This window comes from Manihot esculenta, chromosome 15 (assembly GCF_001659605.2).
Source record: "Manihot esculenta cultivar AM560-2 chromosome 15, M.esculenta_v8, whole genome shotgun sequence".
Taxonomy (NCBI): domain Eukaryota; kingdom Viridiplantae; phylum Streptophyta; class Magnoliopsida; order Malpighiales; family Euphorbiaceae; genus Manihot; species Manihot esculenta.
Genome location: NC_035175.2, coordinates 18,941,164 through 18,961,563, shown reverse-complemented (window position 1 = coordinate 18,961,563; position 20,400 = coordinate 18,941,164). Strand labels below are relative to the sequence as shown.

At 39.1% G+C, this 20,400-nt stretch overlaps 1 protein-coding gene across 1 annotated transcript; it reads right to left on the bottom strand.

Moving 5' to 3' along the window:
• Window positions 1–19,373: 19,373 nt before the first annotated feature.
• Window positions 19,374–20,153, bottom strand: LOC122721889. Its single transcript, XM_043950899.1, has 3 exons — window positions 20,031–20,153; window positions 19,587–19,937; window positions 19,374–19,457 (listed from the first exon to the last, which is right to left on the bottom strand). Exons 2-3 carry the CDS (start codon window positions 19,872–19,874, stop codon window positions 19,419–19,421), a joined length of 327 nt encoding a protein of 108 aa, XP_043806834.1. The 5' UTR covers window positions 19,875–19,937; window positions 20,031–20,153; the 3' UTR covers window positions 19,374–19,418.
• Window positions 20,154–20,400: the final 247 nt, after the last annotated feature.

The following is a 20,400-nucleotide window of genomic DNA, read 5'->3' as shown; positions in this document are numbered from 1 at the left end:
AGTTCTTTGACAGGTGGTGGTAAAGATGGTGCATCCTCCGCTGTATCTGTTGCTCTCACCAATAAAGTCAGTGTGCTTCTAGATTTCTCAACTGCGCTTGATAGTCTTTGCACTCTCGTGAAAACAGCAACAACATTCTTCCCTTCCACTTTAGAATGTTTCACAGAACCGAAAGGCAAAATAGTTATCTTCTTTTGATTCTATGTAAACATTTATGAATTCTCCTTCCCCTCGAACTACCAAGGACTACCTAACAAAATACCACAACAATCTATATCCACAACATTACAATTAACAGGTTCAATGTAAGATTTACCGATCAAGATAGGTACGCTGCAGATTCTGTTGACTTCAATTGTCGAACCTTCCTTAATGCATCCGATTTTGTATGGCAAAGGTGAGGTTGTATAGACAATTGCAATTTCTTCACTAATTGCTTAACTATCAGGTTCTCACAATTGCAGCTATCTATAATTAGCCTGCAAATCGCTTCTCCCTCTCTACACTTTACCTAGAAAATCTTCCTCCTTTGCGTTGCATCCTCCCGTTTTGTCGAGCATAAGATTTTCTTCACCACATAGGTGACCTCTCCTTCTTTAGAACCAGTAATAGATCCATCATCGTCATCACTTCCACCTCAGATTTAGCCATCCGTTCAACCACATTAGCCTGTCGATGATCATTATTAACTCCTCTGCATTCTGGACAATTATTCGATCGATGCCTAGGTTACTTGCAGTGGTAACATATGTATCCCATTGATTTCTGATAAGGATTGATTTTGCCTCCTTTGCCTGCTATAGTAGCGGCTACTTTTCCTTTACTGTCTCTCCTTTCTTCCGTAGTATTTTGAGGATTGCCAGAATTTACAACCTTAGAAGGCTGCCCACTGTAATTGCCTCTATACTGCTGAGTTCTTGTTGAACTAGAATTTTTGTAATTAAAATTTTGGTTATAATGATGTCGAGGCTGCCAATCAACACATTCTTCTGCCCTTTTTGCCATCTCAAAGGCATTTGCCAAAGTGAAAATCGCAGCTACTCCCATCATATAGTGAATTTTGTGATTCATGCCCCTCTAATAATGAGCGACATGTTGGATTTCGTTCTCATAGTTTTCACACCTCACCTGCAACCTCAAAAATTCCTCGATATATTCATCCACCCTTTGACTCCTTTGAATACAGTCATTATACCGGTTATATAAAACCTGAGCGTGATTACTAGGCAAGAATCGCTGCTCAATCATCTGCTTCATTAGCAACCGATTTCGTATAGGTTACAGTCTCCAGCGATAGCATTCGTTTTGAACCAAATTCCACTAGGCTCTGCACCACCCTTTAATTTATAGTCCATAAACAGAACCTTTCAATCCTCTTCCACGTTCATAACTTTGAAGAACCGATCAACCTCCGCCAACCAATCAAGAACAGATTCTACATTCAACGAACTAGAAAAGTTTTGAAGGTCTATCTTTATCTTGTAACCTTCCTGATAATTCTGTTGGGGATTTGCAGTCATAGGATTAACGACCACAGGATTTGGAACTGGTTGTAGGTGTTTGGCTGTGGCAGGTTGGTGGTTTCCCTATTGTAGGGCTAACTGTCCGATCATCTCATTCAATTCTGCCAAGGCTGCCTCAATTGTAACGAGTTACGCTTCTTGATTGTCTGCCATGGACGAACTTGGGACCTGTGGGTTATGGTGGCTCTGATACCAATCTAATATAGGATTGATTAGACTCCATCAGGAGTTTCAACCAATAATGTTTGGTTAAGATGAAACAATAGAAACGAGAGGCTAGAAGCCGAAAACTCTTATCGAGATTCTTGAAAGATTGAAAAGTATCTCCAAAACAGCCAAGGAAAGACTATTTATAATAGAAAACCCTAATATGAAAAATTATAAAAAAATCTAAACAAATAATTTAAATACAAAATTGACCCCCTAAACGGTAGAATTTTTGTCTCAAACTTTGTAATAGGCCTATGGCCCTTGTCACACTTTTGAAAATCGTGTGTCTCAAAATTCTCTTTTCGAAAGCTATCGTGGGTCTCCATCGGATATCAACAGTAAAAATTAGGCTTGATCTAAGTCTGTCGTAAAGTTCAAGACTAATTACTCCGTATCACCATAACCTATCCATGATCATCTCGAAGAACCATACTCAACCTGACAGCAAAATCACCACTCAAATTGGCATCTGTGTTTAATTTTACAAACCTCGAAGGAGGAGGAAGCCAATGGCAAACACATCAAAAGATATCAGACATGAAGTAAGAACTTTCTCAAGCTTTTTTTCAATTCATGCATAATTAAGAAACTATTTATCAAATCATGTAAAATTCAAAAATATTTTTGGATTTTGTGTGTCAAAGAAGCATGTTCGACATTGGTGTCAAATAAGCTGCTCCATGCCACGAGAGCATTCTGAAATGCTCCCGTGGCGGCGTACATAGGTGCCGAACATGCCTATCCAGCACTTTAAATGCTAGATGAGCCATTTCTTCGTCAGGGGTGCAGAGATTCTCTGCACCCATGTGCTGCACCCCTGTGGCATGCTTGTTCGACACCTACACCTGTGCATGCCATGGGGTGTGCACCCCTATAAGAACATGGCATGTTCGGCACTCTAGGTGCCGAACATGTCTGTCCAGCACTTTAAGTGCTGGACAGACTCAAATTCTCTAATTCGACACTTTGAGTGCCAAATTACACCAAGGGTCCAAAATATCCAACGGCTACCCACTCGCACCTCCGGCTACCCACCTGCACTTCTATAACCTGCTCTCTACTTACCGAATTACAATCAACATCCCATCTATTAGACTTTATCATTCCTTATTTGCTTTCTTCTTATTTTTGCTTCTATAATCTTGCATATTTTTTAATTAATCTTCGATACAAATTAGTTCTTTTCCTCTATAAATTTCGTAAAATTATTGTATCTACTTATTTCGACTCGACTACAAAAAAAAATGCTGGTAAGTTTTAGATATTTTTCATTTTAGATTTAAATTATTTTTTATTTTTATAGTAAATTTAGTAAAGAAAAATAAATCCTTAATATAAATTATTTTATTTGCAGGAATTGAAAGATTTGATTTCATTGATCGTCTCGGTGAAAACGTGACACAGTGATTCATATTTAAAAGACAAGTATATAAAAAATTACAATTTTTTTAAACAAATATATCATATTTATTATGTCTAAATTTAATTATTGTAATTTTAAAAAATAAAAGGATTTATTTATCAATTATAGAAATATTAAATTTACATTTTTTTTATTTATTATCAGAAAAATTGTAGTTCCTGCATATGCTAATATTCATTGGAACGTAAATATTATAAATAGTTCTCATGGATACGATTATGAAGGAGGTTTTTGAAAAGTTGTTCCAATGGGTAAAAAGATAAGTTTTAATTAGTTGGTCGAAAAAATTGCTCGTGCAATTGGATTATCTAAGAAGAATGAATATACAGAGAAAATTAATTTTAGAAAGCCTACAATTGTGGATGGATCCTTAAAATTTGAATGCATGGAGATATGGGGTGAAGATGATGTATCTAGTATGTTTAACTACTTATATCAAATTGGTGGTATACCTGGTATAAAAATATATATTAAGATACTTCGCTGTGTTGATGCGATGAATGAGGATGCTAATATAGGTCCATCTAGAACTGTTGTGGAATCAAATATTAAACAATGTGAAGAGCAAAATTTAGTGGATGATTATAATTTATCTGATAGTCTTGGAGGGCGGTCAAATAATTTATTTGATAGAATAGAGGATTGTAATACTCGGCTAGACTCCGGTATCGGAATTCCTACCGTCCGGTGGAATCTCGGATGTCAGAACTCTCTAGTAGGGTAAAATATGTTTTTACAAATGCTTTTCATGTTTTTGATGATTAATTTTGAGTTAAAGTTTTAAAGAAAAGAAAAGTAAGGGAATGAAGGAAGAGCCCAGGTTCGGCCGCCGAACATGGGATGCATGCGGAGGCACGTTAGGCCCCCGAAGGTGGTCTGGCCAGCCACTTATAAAGGGGTCCCCTGTCCGAAATGGGCGAGTTTTTTTCTCCCCATTTTCGGCCAAGGTGAGTCTCCGCCATCCCTTGTCAATCTTGAGTCCCTCCTTCAAGTCTCTCGTGGTTTTTATGAGTTTTTAACTTGATTTTGAAGATTTTTGGAGCTAAGATCAAGATTTGAAGCTTGGAGACCCCAGAGCTCTCTTCCTCCACTTCTCCAAGTTTAGGTCGCCTCCCCTCTCGATCTTCAAGAGGTAAGGGTAGATCTTCAGCTTATTCTATGTTTTAAACAAGTTTTATGAAGGGTTATGGGGTAGGAATGCAAGTTTAAGTTAGTTGTAAAAAGTGTAGGGTTAGGTTGGTATATTGTTGAAAATATGTAAAATGTGTTTATGCTTTGTGTTGTTGTTGGAGTTTAAGATAGTTTGAGACCCCTATATGCTTGTTTGCGTGTGTGTGCATGTTGTAGAATAGCTAAATGTATGTTTGGAGAGTTTGGAAGGAAAATGTGCATGAGGAGGCTGAGTTCTGCCACTTTGGAAGAACTCAGGTTCGGCAGCCGAAGTCACTTTCGGCCGCCGAACCTGCCTGTGGAGGCAAGCTTTTGGCTGTCGAACCCTGCCCTCGAAAGTTGGACTTTCGGTTCTGGAGGGGAGTTTTGGCCGTCGAAGGTGCCGCCGAAGGTGCATGAGTTTCATCTCTGGAAGGGACTTTCGGCCTCCGAAGGTGCCGCCGAAAGTGGCTGAGTTTCGGCTCTGGAGGGACTTTTGGCCGCTGAACCTGCCACCGAAAGTGCCCTGTTCAGCCTTCCTTTGCATGTTTCCTATGATTGTTTTAGGATGTTTTAGGGGGTTTTTGGGGAGTTGTGTAGAGTCATTTTAGTGTATGTTTGGTCCCTCATTTGAGTCCACCTGTGTAGGTTCGGACCCGAGGAACCGAGGACCCCAGCAGTTAGCTGCTTCAGAGTCTGTTCAGAGTCAACCAGAGGTGAGTAGAACTAAACTATGTTTTAAAATAATAAAGTTTTGAGCATGTTCATGCATCATGAATGCCATGATATACTTTAGGTTGTTGCATTAGAATTTCACGAATATGCTGCATTGTATTCTATGTTGTTGATGTGGATGGATGTTGGATGATCCATTAGCCCTCAATATGATATGATGATTAATGAAAGTCCAAGGCTGCTCATGTCCATGCGTCCTGGCATTTATTATGTATGATTTACGAAAGTCCAGGGCTGCCCACGCGTCTTGGCATTGTGTGATGATTAAGAGGAAGTCCCGCGGAGCTCCGTCGAGGGCCGGACATATTGGATTTGTAGACGGTTATTGGTGACAAGTCCATCCGTGATGTGAATTGTATGTGTTGTGATACATTTCATGAAAGCATGAATTATGATAATGTTATATTGTTTTGCTCACTGGGCTTTCTAGCTCACCCCCTTTCCCTTAACCCCCAGGCTTGTAGGTTCAGGATAGACCGGGGAGTCTTCAAGGTTGAAGTATGTCATGCCTATGTAATAGTGTTAGTAGTGGACATGTATTGTAAAAATAGTTTAAGGATGTTATGTAATGCAAAGTAAGGTATTGAGGTTTAGAATTGTGCTTGGCCCTAATGTATGGTTATCCCTTTTGTACATGATCCTTTTAATGAAATGGTTTAATGATGTTTTTATGAGATATGAACCTAGCTTGACATATGTTATGTTGACCCACTAGAGCATTTGATGAGGGCTCTAGTAGGGGGTTTTATGTATATGGTGTTAGTGCATGCACAAGTCAAGCTTGGTAAAAAGGAAAGTTTTAAATTTTTATGAAAATGTATGATCATGTATGGGATGTTATCAGGTACTCAGGTTGTATGTTAGGCTTGCTACGAGTCCCGGCGACCTTATGTCGATCTGGATCCTAGCGCAGATAGCGGTCCGATTTCCGGGTCGTTACAAGGATGAGGATGATGATGACGATGACGATGACGATGATTCATGAATGTCTACTGAGGATGATGATGATAATGGTCAGAAGGATAGTGGGAGTGAGTGTCGATATTACAACACTCAATTTCCTAATCCTATTGTGCCTGTTGTTCATCCTCCTCCATACTCAGAAATAGACTTTGATTTACTTAGGGTGGATCCTTGTGATAGGTCAGAAGGTTGTTCCTTTTGGGATCTATCTAAAGAGTTTTCAGTTGGGATAATATTTTCTTCAAGAGATGCAGTGGCTGCGGCTGCAAAAGAATATCACCTAAGACATCATCATCAATTTTGCCACTGTGAAATAAGAGAGAATACTTATTCTATAAAGTGTAAAGACAAAGATAATGGGTGTGCATGGAGGCTTTGAGCATCCAAAAAAGGAGAGGATATATGAAAAATTATGAGATATAGTGGACCACACACATGTACAAATCCTCAGTTGACGAAAAACTATTGTCAATTAGATGAAAATTTCATTTGTCCATTCATCTTTGCATTAATTGAACAACAGCCTGATATAAAAATTGCTGCCCTATAAGCCGAAGTGAGAGATAAATTTGGGTACGAGCCGTCTTATCAAAAAACATAAAAAGCAAAGCAGAAGGCAATTGTAAAGCTTTATGGGGGTTGGGATGAATCATACAGTTGGTTCGTAGATTCATAATAGCTCTTCATCATTTCAACCCAGAAACAGTATACATGATTGAGGATAATCCACATTGGATAAATAAACGATTAAATCCGATGTGTAGTGTATTTGACCGAATATTTTGGGCTTTTAAGCAATCGATTGAGGGATTTAAACATTGTCGATCTGTATTCTCAATCGATGGGACATTCCTATATAGAAAATACACCAGGTGTATACTGTGTACAACTGCACTTGATGGAAATGATCAACTCTTTCATTAGCTTTTGCCATTGTTGATAAGGAGGACGGTGACAATTGGTCATAGTTTATGGATTGCATAAGGATCTTTGTGACCAATCGAGAAGAATTGTGTGTAATTTCATATAGTCATGCTGGAATTCTTAAGGCGATGTAGAAAGATTAGTGGCAACCTCCAGCCGGTCATCACCATTATTGCATAAGACACGTTTTGAGCAATTACAATAAGACATTTAAAAATGCTGCAATAAAGGAATCATTACGCAGAGCAGGTATGCGTCATGTTTTTATATGAAGTTTTCTTGATTTACTTAATTTAATATCACTTTTGGTTGATGCTAATTTTACTTTGATGAACTTCTCATTTATATCAGCAAATGAAAACTAGAGAGAAAGATTTACGAGGCAATGAACAATATTCGAGAGATGCACCCTAAATCATATGATTGGGCAGTTAAAATAAATTTAGAGAAATGGATGAGATCACACGATGGTGGACAAAGGTATGGCATGATGACAACAAACATGTCTGAATCCCTAAATGGCATGATGAAAGGATTTCACGCGTTGCATATAACGACAATGATTGAAAAAATATTCTTCCAATGTGTCCATTATTTTGATATGAGGAGGACAATATTTTTGGATCAACAAAGCAAGAGATATGTTTTCATTCAGACTTGCAGTAAAACACTGCGTGCTAATGCAATTAAAACGAATGGATATAGAGTTAGACGGTTCAACAGTCAGACAATGGTTTGTGAAATAATTACTGCTCAAAGTAGACAAAAGCAAGTGGTAAAACTCATGGATCAAACATGCACATGTTGCAAATTTCAAGAGACAAGGATACCATGTTCACATGTTATTATTGCATGCTTGTCACATGCAATTGACTACGAACAATTTGTATCTGATTATTATAAATTGGAGCGTACTATCCAATGTTATTCATATATATTTCATCCTTTTGAACATCCTGACTATTGGCCTGCAACAGATGGACTTCCCCTTATGTCTGACATTTCTAGAACAAAGAAGAAGGGATGGCTGAGATCTTTTAGGATTTATAATGAGATGGACGGGAGGTCGATCGAAATAAAAAAACGTCTAGAGTCCATTGTTCCATATGTAGCAGGGTGGGGCACAATAAGAAAACCTGTGTCGATCGGGAAGCAAGTAGATAAATATTGATTTTTTTTATTATCATAATGTATTTTTTAGTGTCCATTTTTTTTATTCTTATTCTTATTTGTACATTTTTTTAACTCCTAAATTAAATTAAAATTTTCATTATTGTCTATTTTTGAAAATTAGTCAAATTGAAGTAATTAAATTAAATTGGAATAAAGCCAAAATGGCTGGAAGAAAATATCTACTGCCTTTTTCTGAATACTTTAATTTAATTCACAAGGAAGAGATTATGAACAGATACCATTCAATTTAACTAGGAAAATCTATCACCATCGCTCCACTTATTCATTTCAAAAAGGTAACAATTTAAAAGCACTTTCCATCCACAAAATTTCTAATAAGGAAAAAAAAAATATGACCACATATAGCTAGCCATATACATCATCTTAATAGCACGAAGTACCTATTGTCATTTTAGAGCACAAAAATAATTTCTATAACTATGATATTCAATACAAATCGGATAAGAACTGGACCCAATCATTTGCATATTTCACGAGGCTAATTCATTTATTTCCATTTAAATTATTTTTCAAGTTACTCATCTTTTTCTATATGGAGATAAAAAATAAGGGACCCAAGGGAGAGTTCTGTTCATTTTTACAATACCAATCAACATACAAATAACGATTAAAAGAAACATCTACAAAATGCTATGCTTCAGATTGGATATGCTGCCTCCATTCTATACCATCATTTGGACTCAATGCATAGCAGAAGACCTACATATATTTTGTTAATTTTAATAGAAGATTGCAGAAAGGGAATACTAAATATTCTGAGTCCTTAGAAGTGAAAAAGAGAGTAAAATTCATAATTTACAAACCTCAACATTCTCTCTATTGTGCATGCCAAATACAGATCCCATAAGGTGTGATAAGGGGTGATTACCAAAGTCACTGCTAACATAGCCAATCCTAAGTCTCTCACTACGATCACGCTTTATGTGAATTGGTGGAGGTTGATTGAAAGGAGAAAGTCCAAAATGGTGAAGCAATTATGGAACAATGAGAACATATTAGAACTTTTTAATTAATTCTAAACAACAATAATTTCATAGTGGTAAAGCTACTGTATTTATGTCCTTAGCTCACGAGTTCAAGCTATAGATTCTCTTTCAACACTTATGATTTTTAACTAACCATAATTAGTCGCATATTCAAACCAATGAGCATGCATGAAAAATCAAAATTTTTATAACATTTGTGATGCCGTCAATAACAAATAAATCATAAAGGAATTATTTGAGCATAAATATAAAGCATACATGCATCATCATATTTATTTGGCACATTATAAATTTCAACAGGCTCCAAAGCAAGATAAAAAATGGTTTCCAAGTTCCATGTACAATTAAAGGCTGATTCCTGCAATTTAATGAAAAATATTTGGTAAGCTACAACTGAAATGAATTATATAACAGTACTCCACAGAGGAAAAAAAATATCATAATTTATTTTAACATACATATACAGTTAACATGTCAATTATGATCACCGGTCCTACAGTCTAGATGTCTCCTTTCATGTGGAGCTCGTAAATGACCTTGTCATGGTCTCAGTGCTAGAAATTGTTAAGGATTCAGAACATCCTGTGTTGTAGGCGCATTGAGATTTGCACACCTCAGTCGTAGATGGATCGGACTGACCAAACAGACCGACACCCATATGCCCATACCCCAATCCAGCACTATACCCTATAAACATATGATAATACTGCCTACAAGTAGAAGGCTCTTGCACAGGCTCTGATGCAAATGCAGGAAACATTGATGCTAATGGTATATATGGTACACCATAAGTACCAGCCATAAATGAAGGGGATGTAGTTGGTATCGTAGGTCCTGGCGTCGATCCGATGAACTGATACTGAGAAGGACAAAACATGGATATCACATGAGATGAACTGAGTGGCACGTGAGATGAACTTGGTGCATCTTGATCATGCGTGGACTGATGATACTATATCGGGGGAGGCACTGGAGGCACTGGATGCACATCCCTCTCAACTCGTGCCGCTTATGCCTGATCGCTTCTACGACCCCTAGCATGACCATGGCTCCTACCCCTAGTGCACGTGAAACTGACTCTGGAATAGATAGGTCATCTGGGTCGACTGTGCTAGGCGGTGCAGCAGGTGCTCGATGTGGAGTTGGCAACTATGTCTTCTTCTTGCAATAGATATTAGAAATTATATTATTTCAAATAGGCTAATATTATTTAAAATGACATAGAAATTACAAATCTTTTTATCCCTGATCCTATTGCCGCTCTTTTAATAGAAATCCAGCATCTAGACACCCTACGGTACCACTCCATATACTCTGAATGAAAATGGAGTGGCTCTGTTGCTGGTGTTCCAGTAATTATTCTTCGATCTCGAGTGTTTCAGTGCACGATCCAATGTGAATGCACTTCTGCCCAATTAGTGTCGCTCTTCTGCAAATCAAAATCATGCAGTGCAACAGATTATTGAGGTTCAGCTGGAATATGCTACTGCATACCAAATTGTCGCATGACCCAATCTGGCTGATGCTACTCTATAATGTGAAAGCATACTAGTGAGATAACAGCTCTCTAATAGTGGAATAACAGCTCTCTAAATTCCTCTTTCTTTGCGACAGTATTTGGGGAGCGACTCAATCAGGGTTTCAGTGTATGGCTCCCAAATTACCTGAAATTAACATTTAAGTGTTATTAACAAATTAATGTAGCATTAAAATATTAATTTTATTTTACAGTATTACCTGTTCGGGTAATAATCGATCTAACTGATAACGCAGCTCCACTAGTATGTGGGTGACAACTCAGTTATCTATCTGGCATTACTCTACATGTAGAATACATTATATTATGAAATGTTTCTTTAAATATTAAATTAAAAAAATAAGTTAAAAATATTATAATATCATATACCTACTGTAATACCCGACTAGATTCCGGCATCGGAATCCCTACTTTCCGGCAGAATCTCCATTGGAATCTAGAATTCTGAAGATGCCAGAGTCTTCTAGAGGGGTAAAATGTGTTTCTAAAATATTTTCACATGATTTTATGGTTTTGAATGGAAAAGAAATGGAGTTTTAAAAAGAATAGGCCAAGGAGGAAGGACCCAGGTTCGGCCACCGAACATGGGGCTGTTTCGGGAGCGCTTTAGGCCTCTGAAGGCTTTGAGGGAAGAAACCAGGTTCGACCGCCGAACATGGGATAGTTTAGGAGGCACGTTCGGCTGCCGAAGGTGGTGGAGCTACAGAGGCAGCTTAGGCCGCCGAAGGTGGTTGACCGGCCACCTATAAAAGGCCCTCAGACTGAAAATGGGCGAGTTTTCTCCCCATTCTCGAGCTCAGGTGTGTTCATGTCCTCCTTTGATTGATTTCATGTTTTTCCTTCAATCTTCTAAAGTTTTTATGAGTTTCATGGTTGTTTTGAAGAGTTTTAAAGCTTTGATCGAGGTTTTGAGAACTTGGAGACCCAAGGAGTTTGTTTCCTCCCATCTCCAAGTTAGGGATCACACCAATCCTCGATCTTCAAGAGGTAAGTGTAGATCCTTACTTTCCTTTATGTTTAATAAAGTTTTAAGTAAGTTTAAGGAAGTTTTAATGCTTAAGTATGGGTAGATATGCATGTTAGGGTTATGTGGGTTTTATGCCTAATGTATGTTATGTGATGTTTGTGTTGGGGTTTAAGTTAGTTTGTGCCCCTTTATGCATGTGGGAGTGTGTATGCATGTTTGGGAGAGAGCATGTAAGGTTTTGGGTTGTTTTGGGTGTTTGGAAGGTTTGGGGGGCTTGAATGCATGAGAGGCTGAGTTCTGGATGAACTCAGGTTCGGCCGCCGAAGGTAGTTTCGGCCGCCGAACCTGCCTATGGATGCATGGTTTCGCCGCCTAACCTTGCCCACGAAACTTGAGTTTCAGATCTGGAGCAAACTTTCGGCCGCCGAAGGTGCCGTCGAAAGTGCCTGACTTTCGGATCTGGAGAGAGGCTTCGACCGCCGAAAGTGCCCCCGAACCTGCATGGCTTTCGGCTCTGGAAGGGACCTTCGGCCGCCGAAAGTGCTGCCGAAAGTGCCCTGTCCAGCCCTTTCTTGGGTGTTTTCTATGCATATTTTGAGGATGTTTTAGGGGGTTTTTGGGGAGTTGTTTATGAGTTGTTAGAGTGTGTTTGGCACCTCATTCGAGTCCACCTGTGTAGAATCGGACCCGAGGGACCGAGGAGGCCAGCAGTATTAGCTGTTGCAGAGTCAGTCCAGCGTCTGCCAGAGATGAGTAGAACTAAATTCTATGTTTCAAATAACTAAATCTTTAGCATGTTCATGTATCACGAATGCCATGTATGTATTAGGTTGTTTGCATTAGAATACACGAATATGATGCATTGCATTCTATGTTGTTGATGCGGATGGATGTTGAATGAACCATTAGCCCTCCATATGTACGATGCTTATGAAAGTCCAAGGCTGCCTATGTCCACGCGTCCTGGCATGTATCTATGTATGATGATTAATGAAAGTCCAGGGCTGCCCATGTCCACGCGTCTTGGCAATTGTGTGATGACTAAGTAGAAGTCCTGCGGAGCTCCGTCGAGGGCCGGGCACATCACATATAGGGTTATTGGCGACAATGTTCATCCTTAATGTGAAATGTATGTGCTATGATGCATTCCATGAAAGCATGACTTAAGATAATATTTTATTGTTCTGCTCACTGGGCTTTTTAGCTCACCCCTTTCCCCTAACCCCCAGGTTTGCAGGTCAGAGGTAGTCCAGGAAGACGTCAAGGGTAATGTCATGCTTATGTAATAGATTAGTGTTTTAGAAGTGGACATGTATTGTAAATTGATATAATGTATTGCAAGATAATGTAATGAAATGTAACGTAAAGTAGAGTTATGTTTATGGATTAGTATTGTGCTTGGCCCTAAGGTCTGGTTAGTCCCTTTTTAGTACATGATGTATGTAATGTTTTAATGTTTTAATGTTGAGTTGTGTATGAACCAAACTTGTGGCATGTGATGTTTACCACGCTAGAGTATTTAATGAGCACTCTAGTGGAGGTCTTATGCTTATGGTTTCGATGCATGCACAGGTTAGGTTTTGGTTCATCGGATGTGATCCAAGCTTGATGTATGTTATGCTGACCCAGCTAGAGCATTTGTTGAGGGCTCTAGTATGGGGTTCTTTTATGTTTGCAGATTGTAGCATACAGGTCAGGCTCGGTATATACATCAGATTTTAAAGTTTTTATGTTGAGGTTTTGATCATGTATGGGATTTTACCAGGCAATAGGATGTATGTTAGGTTTGCTACAGGTCCCAGCGGCCTTAAGCCGATCTGGATCCTAGCGCCGGTAGCGGTCCAGTTTTCAGGTCGTTACAGATTAGTATCAAAGCCCTAGGTTCATATGGTCGGACCTATAGTGTGTTGGGCTCATAGAAGTTATAGAAGGGCAAGCACAATAGGAAAGAAAATCATGTGCACTAGGATAGGATGTCGAGTCCTGTCTTGATTGAGATGTGAAATGCCATGATTTTATGCATGTGCGTTAATGTTATGCTATGTATGTGATACAGGTTCATGTGTTTTCACATGAACCGTATGATGCTAATGATTGTTTGTATGATTGTGTGTTGCTCCCCAGAGGAGTCAGGATGCGAGGCACTCGCCGATCTGTGGAATCGACTGGAGTTCCATTTGAGAGGGAAGGTATGGGCACCTTTCCCCGTGCTCTGCCAAGAGCGCAGTCGTGTGGAGTTGGCAGATGGGGAACGTCAAGGGACCCTGGAAAGTCTTTTGATGTAAGCAGAGAAGGAATGGATCTAAGGAGGATGTCAGCTGATGCGAGAGAAGTAGAGATGGATGTTCAGAGAAGAGATGGAGGTCTGGATGTGAGCATGTTTGAAGAAGGCATGGGAGAGTCTCAAGAAGACGCTCAGACTCAGGATTCCAGGATTTCAGGTTCAGGAGGGATTGATCCCTCCACTCTGAGTACAGCCACCTCGAGAGGTGTAAAGTGGGGGAACACCACTAAGAAGGGGGACAGAGGTCTCAGAAGATCGAAGAAGAGTAAGTTCTAGAAAAGGTTGAAGGCTAGTCTGGGTTTTGGTGGTGGCTCAAGCTCTGGCTGAGGCAGTTCAAGATGCTTGAGGTGTGGAAAACTGCACAAAGTAGTCTGCCGTTATGGGACCAATCTATGTTATAGGTGCGGACAGGAAGTGTAACGACCCGAAAATCGGACCGCTACCGGCGCTAGGATCCAGGTCGGCTTAAGGCCGCCGGGACCCGTAGCAAGCCCAACATACATCCTGTGAACCTGTTTAATCCCATACATGATCAACCACATACATAAAAATTAAAACTTTTCCTTTCATACAAACACCAAACTCAACCTGCATGCACTATACATAACATAATCATAAACATTGACCCCTCTGTGGGATCTCATCAGTGCCCCAATGGGCGATATAACATATGTTGAGTTGGTTTACATGAACATCATAAAACGTCTAAGATCATGTATTAAAAGGGATACCATACACATAGGGTCAAGCACAATCTCTAAACCTCAATATCATTACATACATGACTATTCATAACTTTACATCATTTTACAATTTATCATGTCCACACTCTATCTATTACATACACATGACTTCATTACTCTTGCTGACCTCCTGGTCTACCCTGTACCTGCAAACCTGGGGGATTAGGGAGAGGGGTGAGCTACTAGAGCCCAGTGAGCAGAATAATAAAACATTTAAAACATATGATAACATGGAATGCATCACATCACAGCTAATCACATCAAGCATGAAGTTGTCACCAATAGCCCTCTACATATCCAATAGTGCCAGAACGTAGAATGGGTCCTGGTCTTTCTCTTACATAGCATAACATAACATTCCAATGTGCCAGAACGTAGAATGGGTCCTAGTCTTTCTCTTACATAGTGCCAGCGAACGTAGAATGGGTCCCACTGGTCTTACATTCCGTACCGTACATATCACATCGTCACATCATAGATCGAGGACTATGGATCATCCAATGTTCATCCACATCAACAATAATAGAGTATGCAATGCAACATATTCGTGAATTCTAATGCAAACAACCTAGTATATCTCATGGCATTAATGATGCGTGAATCATGCTAAAATGTCCATTATTTGCTTTAAAAACGTAATGAGTTATTCCACTCACCTCTGGATAGCTCTGACCAGACACTGGGGCAACTGACTCACTGTTGGGGTCCTCGGTTCCTCGGGTCCGAACCTACACAGGTGGACTCAAATGAGGGACCAAACATACATGATCATAACTCTAAACTACTCCCCAAAAACCCCCTAGAACATCATGAAACAACCATAGAAAAACATGCAAAGGAGGGCTAGACAGGGCACTTTCGGCGGTAGGTTCGGCGGCCGAAAGTCCCCTCCAGAGCCGAAAGTCAGGCAAGTTCAGCGGCACCTTCGGCGGTCGAAACTCCCAGACAGAGACGAAACTCATGCATGTTTGGCGGCACTTTCGGCGGCCGAAATTGCCCTCCAGAGATGAAAGTCCTCTTTCGGGGGCAGGCTTCGGCAGCCGAAAGGCTTGCCTCCCAGGCAGGTTCGGCGGCCGAAAGTCCTTCAGCTACCGAACCTGGTTTCTGCCAAAGGGCAGAAACTTGGTTCCTCATGCACATTTGCCTCCCAACCTTTTAGATCAAGCATACAGCTCACTCAAAACATACACAATCAAGCATACAAGCTCCTAGGGGTCTCAACTAGCCTAAACCCCAACTACAACACATCAAACACACCCACATTGCTCAAAAACATACATTAAACCCATAAGCTCAAAACAACCTAAACATACATTTCTACTTCAAGAAACAACTTATAACTTGTTTAAAACACATCATAAGCTAGAGATCGACTCTTACCTCTTGAAGATCTAGAGTAGAGGCGATCTAACTTGGAGTTGGGAGAGATTTTAGCTCTTTGGGTCTCCAAGCTCAAAACTTGACCTTTTGCTCAAAAATCTTCAAAACAAGGTGAAAACTAGTGAAAATCGTGAAAGATTGGAAGAAAAGAACTCAAGATCGGTGAGGGGCGGCGGAGATCTCACCTTGGCCGAAAATGGGGAGAAAAGCTCGCCCATTTTTGGCTAAGGGACCCCTTTATAGGTGGCTGGCCAGGCCATGTTCGGGAGCCGAAAGTGCCTCCGCATGCATGCCATGTTCGGCGGCCGAACATAAGGTTCGACGGCCGAACCTGGACTTCCCTCACTTATGCTTTCGGGGGCCTAAAAGCGCTCCCGAAGGCATGCATGTTCAGCGGCCGAACTTGAGGTTCGGCGGCTGAACCTGAGTTTTCCTCCAAGGCTATTTTCATGCAAAAACTCATTTCCTTTTTACTTAAAACCATGGAATACATCAAAACATTTATGAAAACATGTTTCTACCCTACTAGAGGCTTCCGACATCCGAGATTCCACCGGACAGTAGGAATTTCGATACCGGAGTCTAGCCGGGTATTATAGGAAGGGCACAAAGCACGTGAGTGTCCCACTGTGCCCTGGTTGGTTCAGTCCCAGCAAGCAGCTTCAGGTAGAGCGGCTCAGCCAGTAGCTCCAGCCATGTTGCAGGTTAGGGGTCGAGGCAGAGGGAGGGGGTCAGCCTTTCCTTCAGTAGGTTCCCGTGGAGAAGGTCCGTCAGCTCCAGCTCGGATCTTCACCCAAGCTCAGCAGGAGGCAAACACATCGAACACGGTGGTGTCAGGTACGCTCACTTTGAATGTTCTGATGTGTATGCTCTTTCGAACCCTGATGCTTTTCTTTTTCTTTTATTGCTTCGTGAGCCGTAGAGGGGTTGGGTTGATAACTTCTAGGCTAGAGTGTCCTCTCGGGGTTAGTGGACCCGAGTGTGATCCATCTATGGCAGAGTCAGTCTGCTGGTTCAGTTCAGTATCAGATGGGGGTAGATGCCTTCCACCCGACCTTGAGGTCCTAGACTTGACTATCTGGATGTCATTCTAGGGATGGATCGGTTTTCTGCTCGTGGTGCTATCTTGGTCTGCAGAGACAAGGTAGTCAGATTTAGAGGACAGGATGGGTCAGAGGTAGTCTACTGAGGGGACAGTGTAGGGATGCCTAGAGGTTTGATGTAAGCCTGTCAAGCTCGTAGGGTGCATAGGAGGGGTTGTCAGAGGGTTCTAGCTCTGGTTAGAGAGTTTAGCAGTCGAGTCGGGGAACCAGCCTCAGTGCCAGTTGTTAGAGAGAGTCTTAGATGTCTTTCCAGATGAGCTGTCAGGTTTACCATCTGTCAGGGAGATAGAGTCCTTCTCTATCCTTCCCTACAGGATGGCACCTATAGAGTTGTAGGAGTTGTTAGAGCAGTTGCGAGACTTGGTAAACAAGGGTTTCATCTAACCTAGTACCTCACCCTGGATTGCTCCAGTGTTGTTATGGGAAAAGAAGGATGGATCCTTGAGACTTTGTAGCGACTATACGCAGTTGAACAAGGTCACTACCGAGGACAGGTATTCCCACTCAGGATTGATGATTTATTGGATCAGCTAGCAGGAGCTGGTTGTTTCCCTAGATGGATCTGAAATCCAGGTACTACCTGTTGAGAGTTAGAGCTAGTATAGTTTAGCAGTGAGAGGAGAGAAGAAGTCAGTTAGTAGAGAAGAAGGAAGAAGAGAAAGGATCAGAGTAGTGCAGTGGAAGCGTGTTGAGTTCAGGAGAAGGTTGGGGTACTGTTTAAGGTGTCTCCTATGAAGAGGGTGTTGTGTTAAAGGAAGAAGGGTGAACTAGCTCCAAGATACATCAGACCCTTTGGAGTCCTACAAAGGATTAGGAAATATATCCTACAAGTTAGATTTACCTACTTCCATGGAGAAAATCCATTCAGATTTCCATGTTCCCATGTTATGGAAGTTCGTATCAGATCCGAGTAAGGTTCTTAAGGGACCAAAGGTGGAGATCTTGGAGGGTCTCACCTATATTGAGCAGCAAGTGTGGATCATTGACACACAAGTCAGAAAGAGAAGGAACAAGGAAATCCCGATAGTGAAAGTCCTTTGGGATCGCCAGTGTGGGCAAGTTCGCTTGGGAGAACCGAAAGTCTATACTCCAGCAGTACCCGTGTAATACCCGGCTAGACTCCGGTATCGGAATTCCTACCGTCCGGTGGAATCTTGGATGTCGAAAGACTCTAGTAGGGTAGAAACATGTTTTCATAAAATGTTTTAATGTATTTCATGGTTTTATGTTTTAAGCATGAAAGAAAATGAGTTTTTGCATGAAAACAACCTTGAAGGAAAACTCAGGTACACATTATCCATATCTTGTCACAAAATAAATTGTAGCTAAAAATAGAATTTTGGTGGCTAGATGCTTTTGCCACAACATATTTTTCCCGTGACATGCCGTAGCTAGAAGTGGCGTAACTAAAGTTTAGTTACAGGATTTACCTGTGTTGTGGCTAAAATAAATATTTATAGTCACACTTTTTATTTAGATGAAGCAAAAATATTGCCATTAAAAATAAATATTGTGGCTAGTTATTAGCCACGAATGGAATATTTGTAACCATATTTTCTTTTTGCCACAGCAACTTTTTTTTGTAAGTGATTTTGCTATGATTATGTTACAAAAATAATAATGTGGCAATTTAAACTTATGTATAGTTACAAATTTAATTTTATGGCTAACATATCTAAATTTAGCCATAAACTTAATTGTATGACAAAAAATATTTACTATTAGCCACATTTAAATAATTATAATGCAAGAATAAAATTTATAACCACAAAAATAAGAAAGTGACAAGTTCTAGTATAATTGTTACACTTAATTTTATTTTATAACTATTGAATAAAGCCACAAAATTATTAAATTAGAAGCTATTCTAAATATAGTACATACGGCTACTATTAATTATTTGTAGCAAAAATGTAATATTTATTTAATTTATTATTATTTAATGGGATTATATTATAATTTACTATTACATATGTTATTTATCTATTAATAATTTTGGTAAAATTTATAATAGAATATAAAATTTATATAAAAAATTTAGCTAAAATTTAAATTTATAAAATAATTATATATTAATATTAAGACTCAATCAGAATGACAATTATAAAATAACAATAAATTTAATCCAAAATAACTAATATCCAAAATAAACTAATTTAAGTCATAAACCAATCACACTAAAAATACTTGAAATTATAATACCATACTAACACTAATATTAATATCTAAATTTTTTAAAAGTAGTATTATAAGGCTGCTGACTGCTTCAAAATCCAAAACTTCAAATATACTGCAAATCATCCTCCAATTTCATCATCTTGGGAATCCTCCATAGGCTGTATAAAATTTTATTTCAAAATATTAATAACAAAATTATATAAAATAGATAAGGTTCATACTAGTTATATAGCTTACAAAAATTCTTATATTAGGAAAAAAATGAGACTTAGTTTTTAATCACTTACTGATGCAATATTATTGTTTTTCTCCAAAAGCATCTTGAATTTATGCTCCCATATTCTATTCATCTCTGCAAGTTTCTCATCCATTTGCTTCTTAACATCATTTACTTGTTCACTTGCTTCTTTTTGAATTTGTTGGACACGCTCGTTTGCTTCTCTTCTTGAAGTATCAAGTTGTTTAAGTAGTTCTATCTTTGTAGGTCTAGCACCAAAATATTCCGTGATATTTTTTCCAAGACCATAAGCATGTACATAACCATTTTTTTCTGGCCCAAGTACATCAGCAAACATAGCATCATCATCCAGTGAAATTTGTCCTTCTTCTCGTTATTTCTTTAGTTGCTGAAACTTTTCCTATAGAGATATTTATATTTATTGATATTAGAAAAATCAAAATATAGCATAAAATACATAACAAATAAATAAAACATATGTAAAAAGTATTACAATGGCTTCTTGTGATATTGGATCAATTTCTTTGCCTTGCTTTCTCTTTCTGGATTCAAGAAAAAACTCTAAGCGAGAAAGTGTTTTTCCATTTTTTTTTCTTCTGTTCAAATAAATATAACAATTAATATTAGTTTATCATAGATCTATATCAATAAAAATTTGAGTTCAAGCAAAACCAAACTTTCCGTAAAAGAGTCAATTGACTTAACTACAAATATGCTGCAGATAAACAAAACTGGTATAAAAGAGCTAACATTTTTACAGCTAATGATATCAATTCAAGCGTTAAAATTCATAATACTGTTGATTATTATTTACTCTACAAGTTTGGATGCTCATAGGGTTGACCAATCATAATTCATTCCTA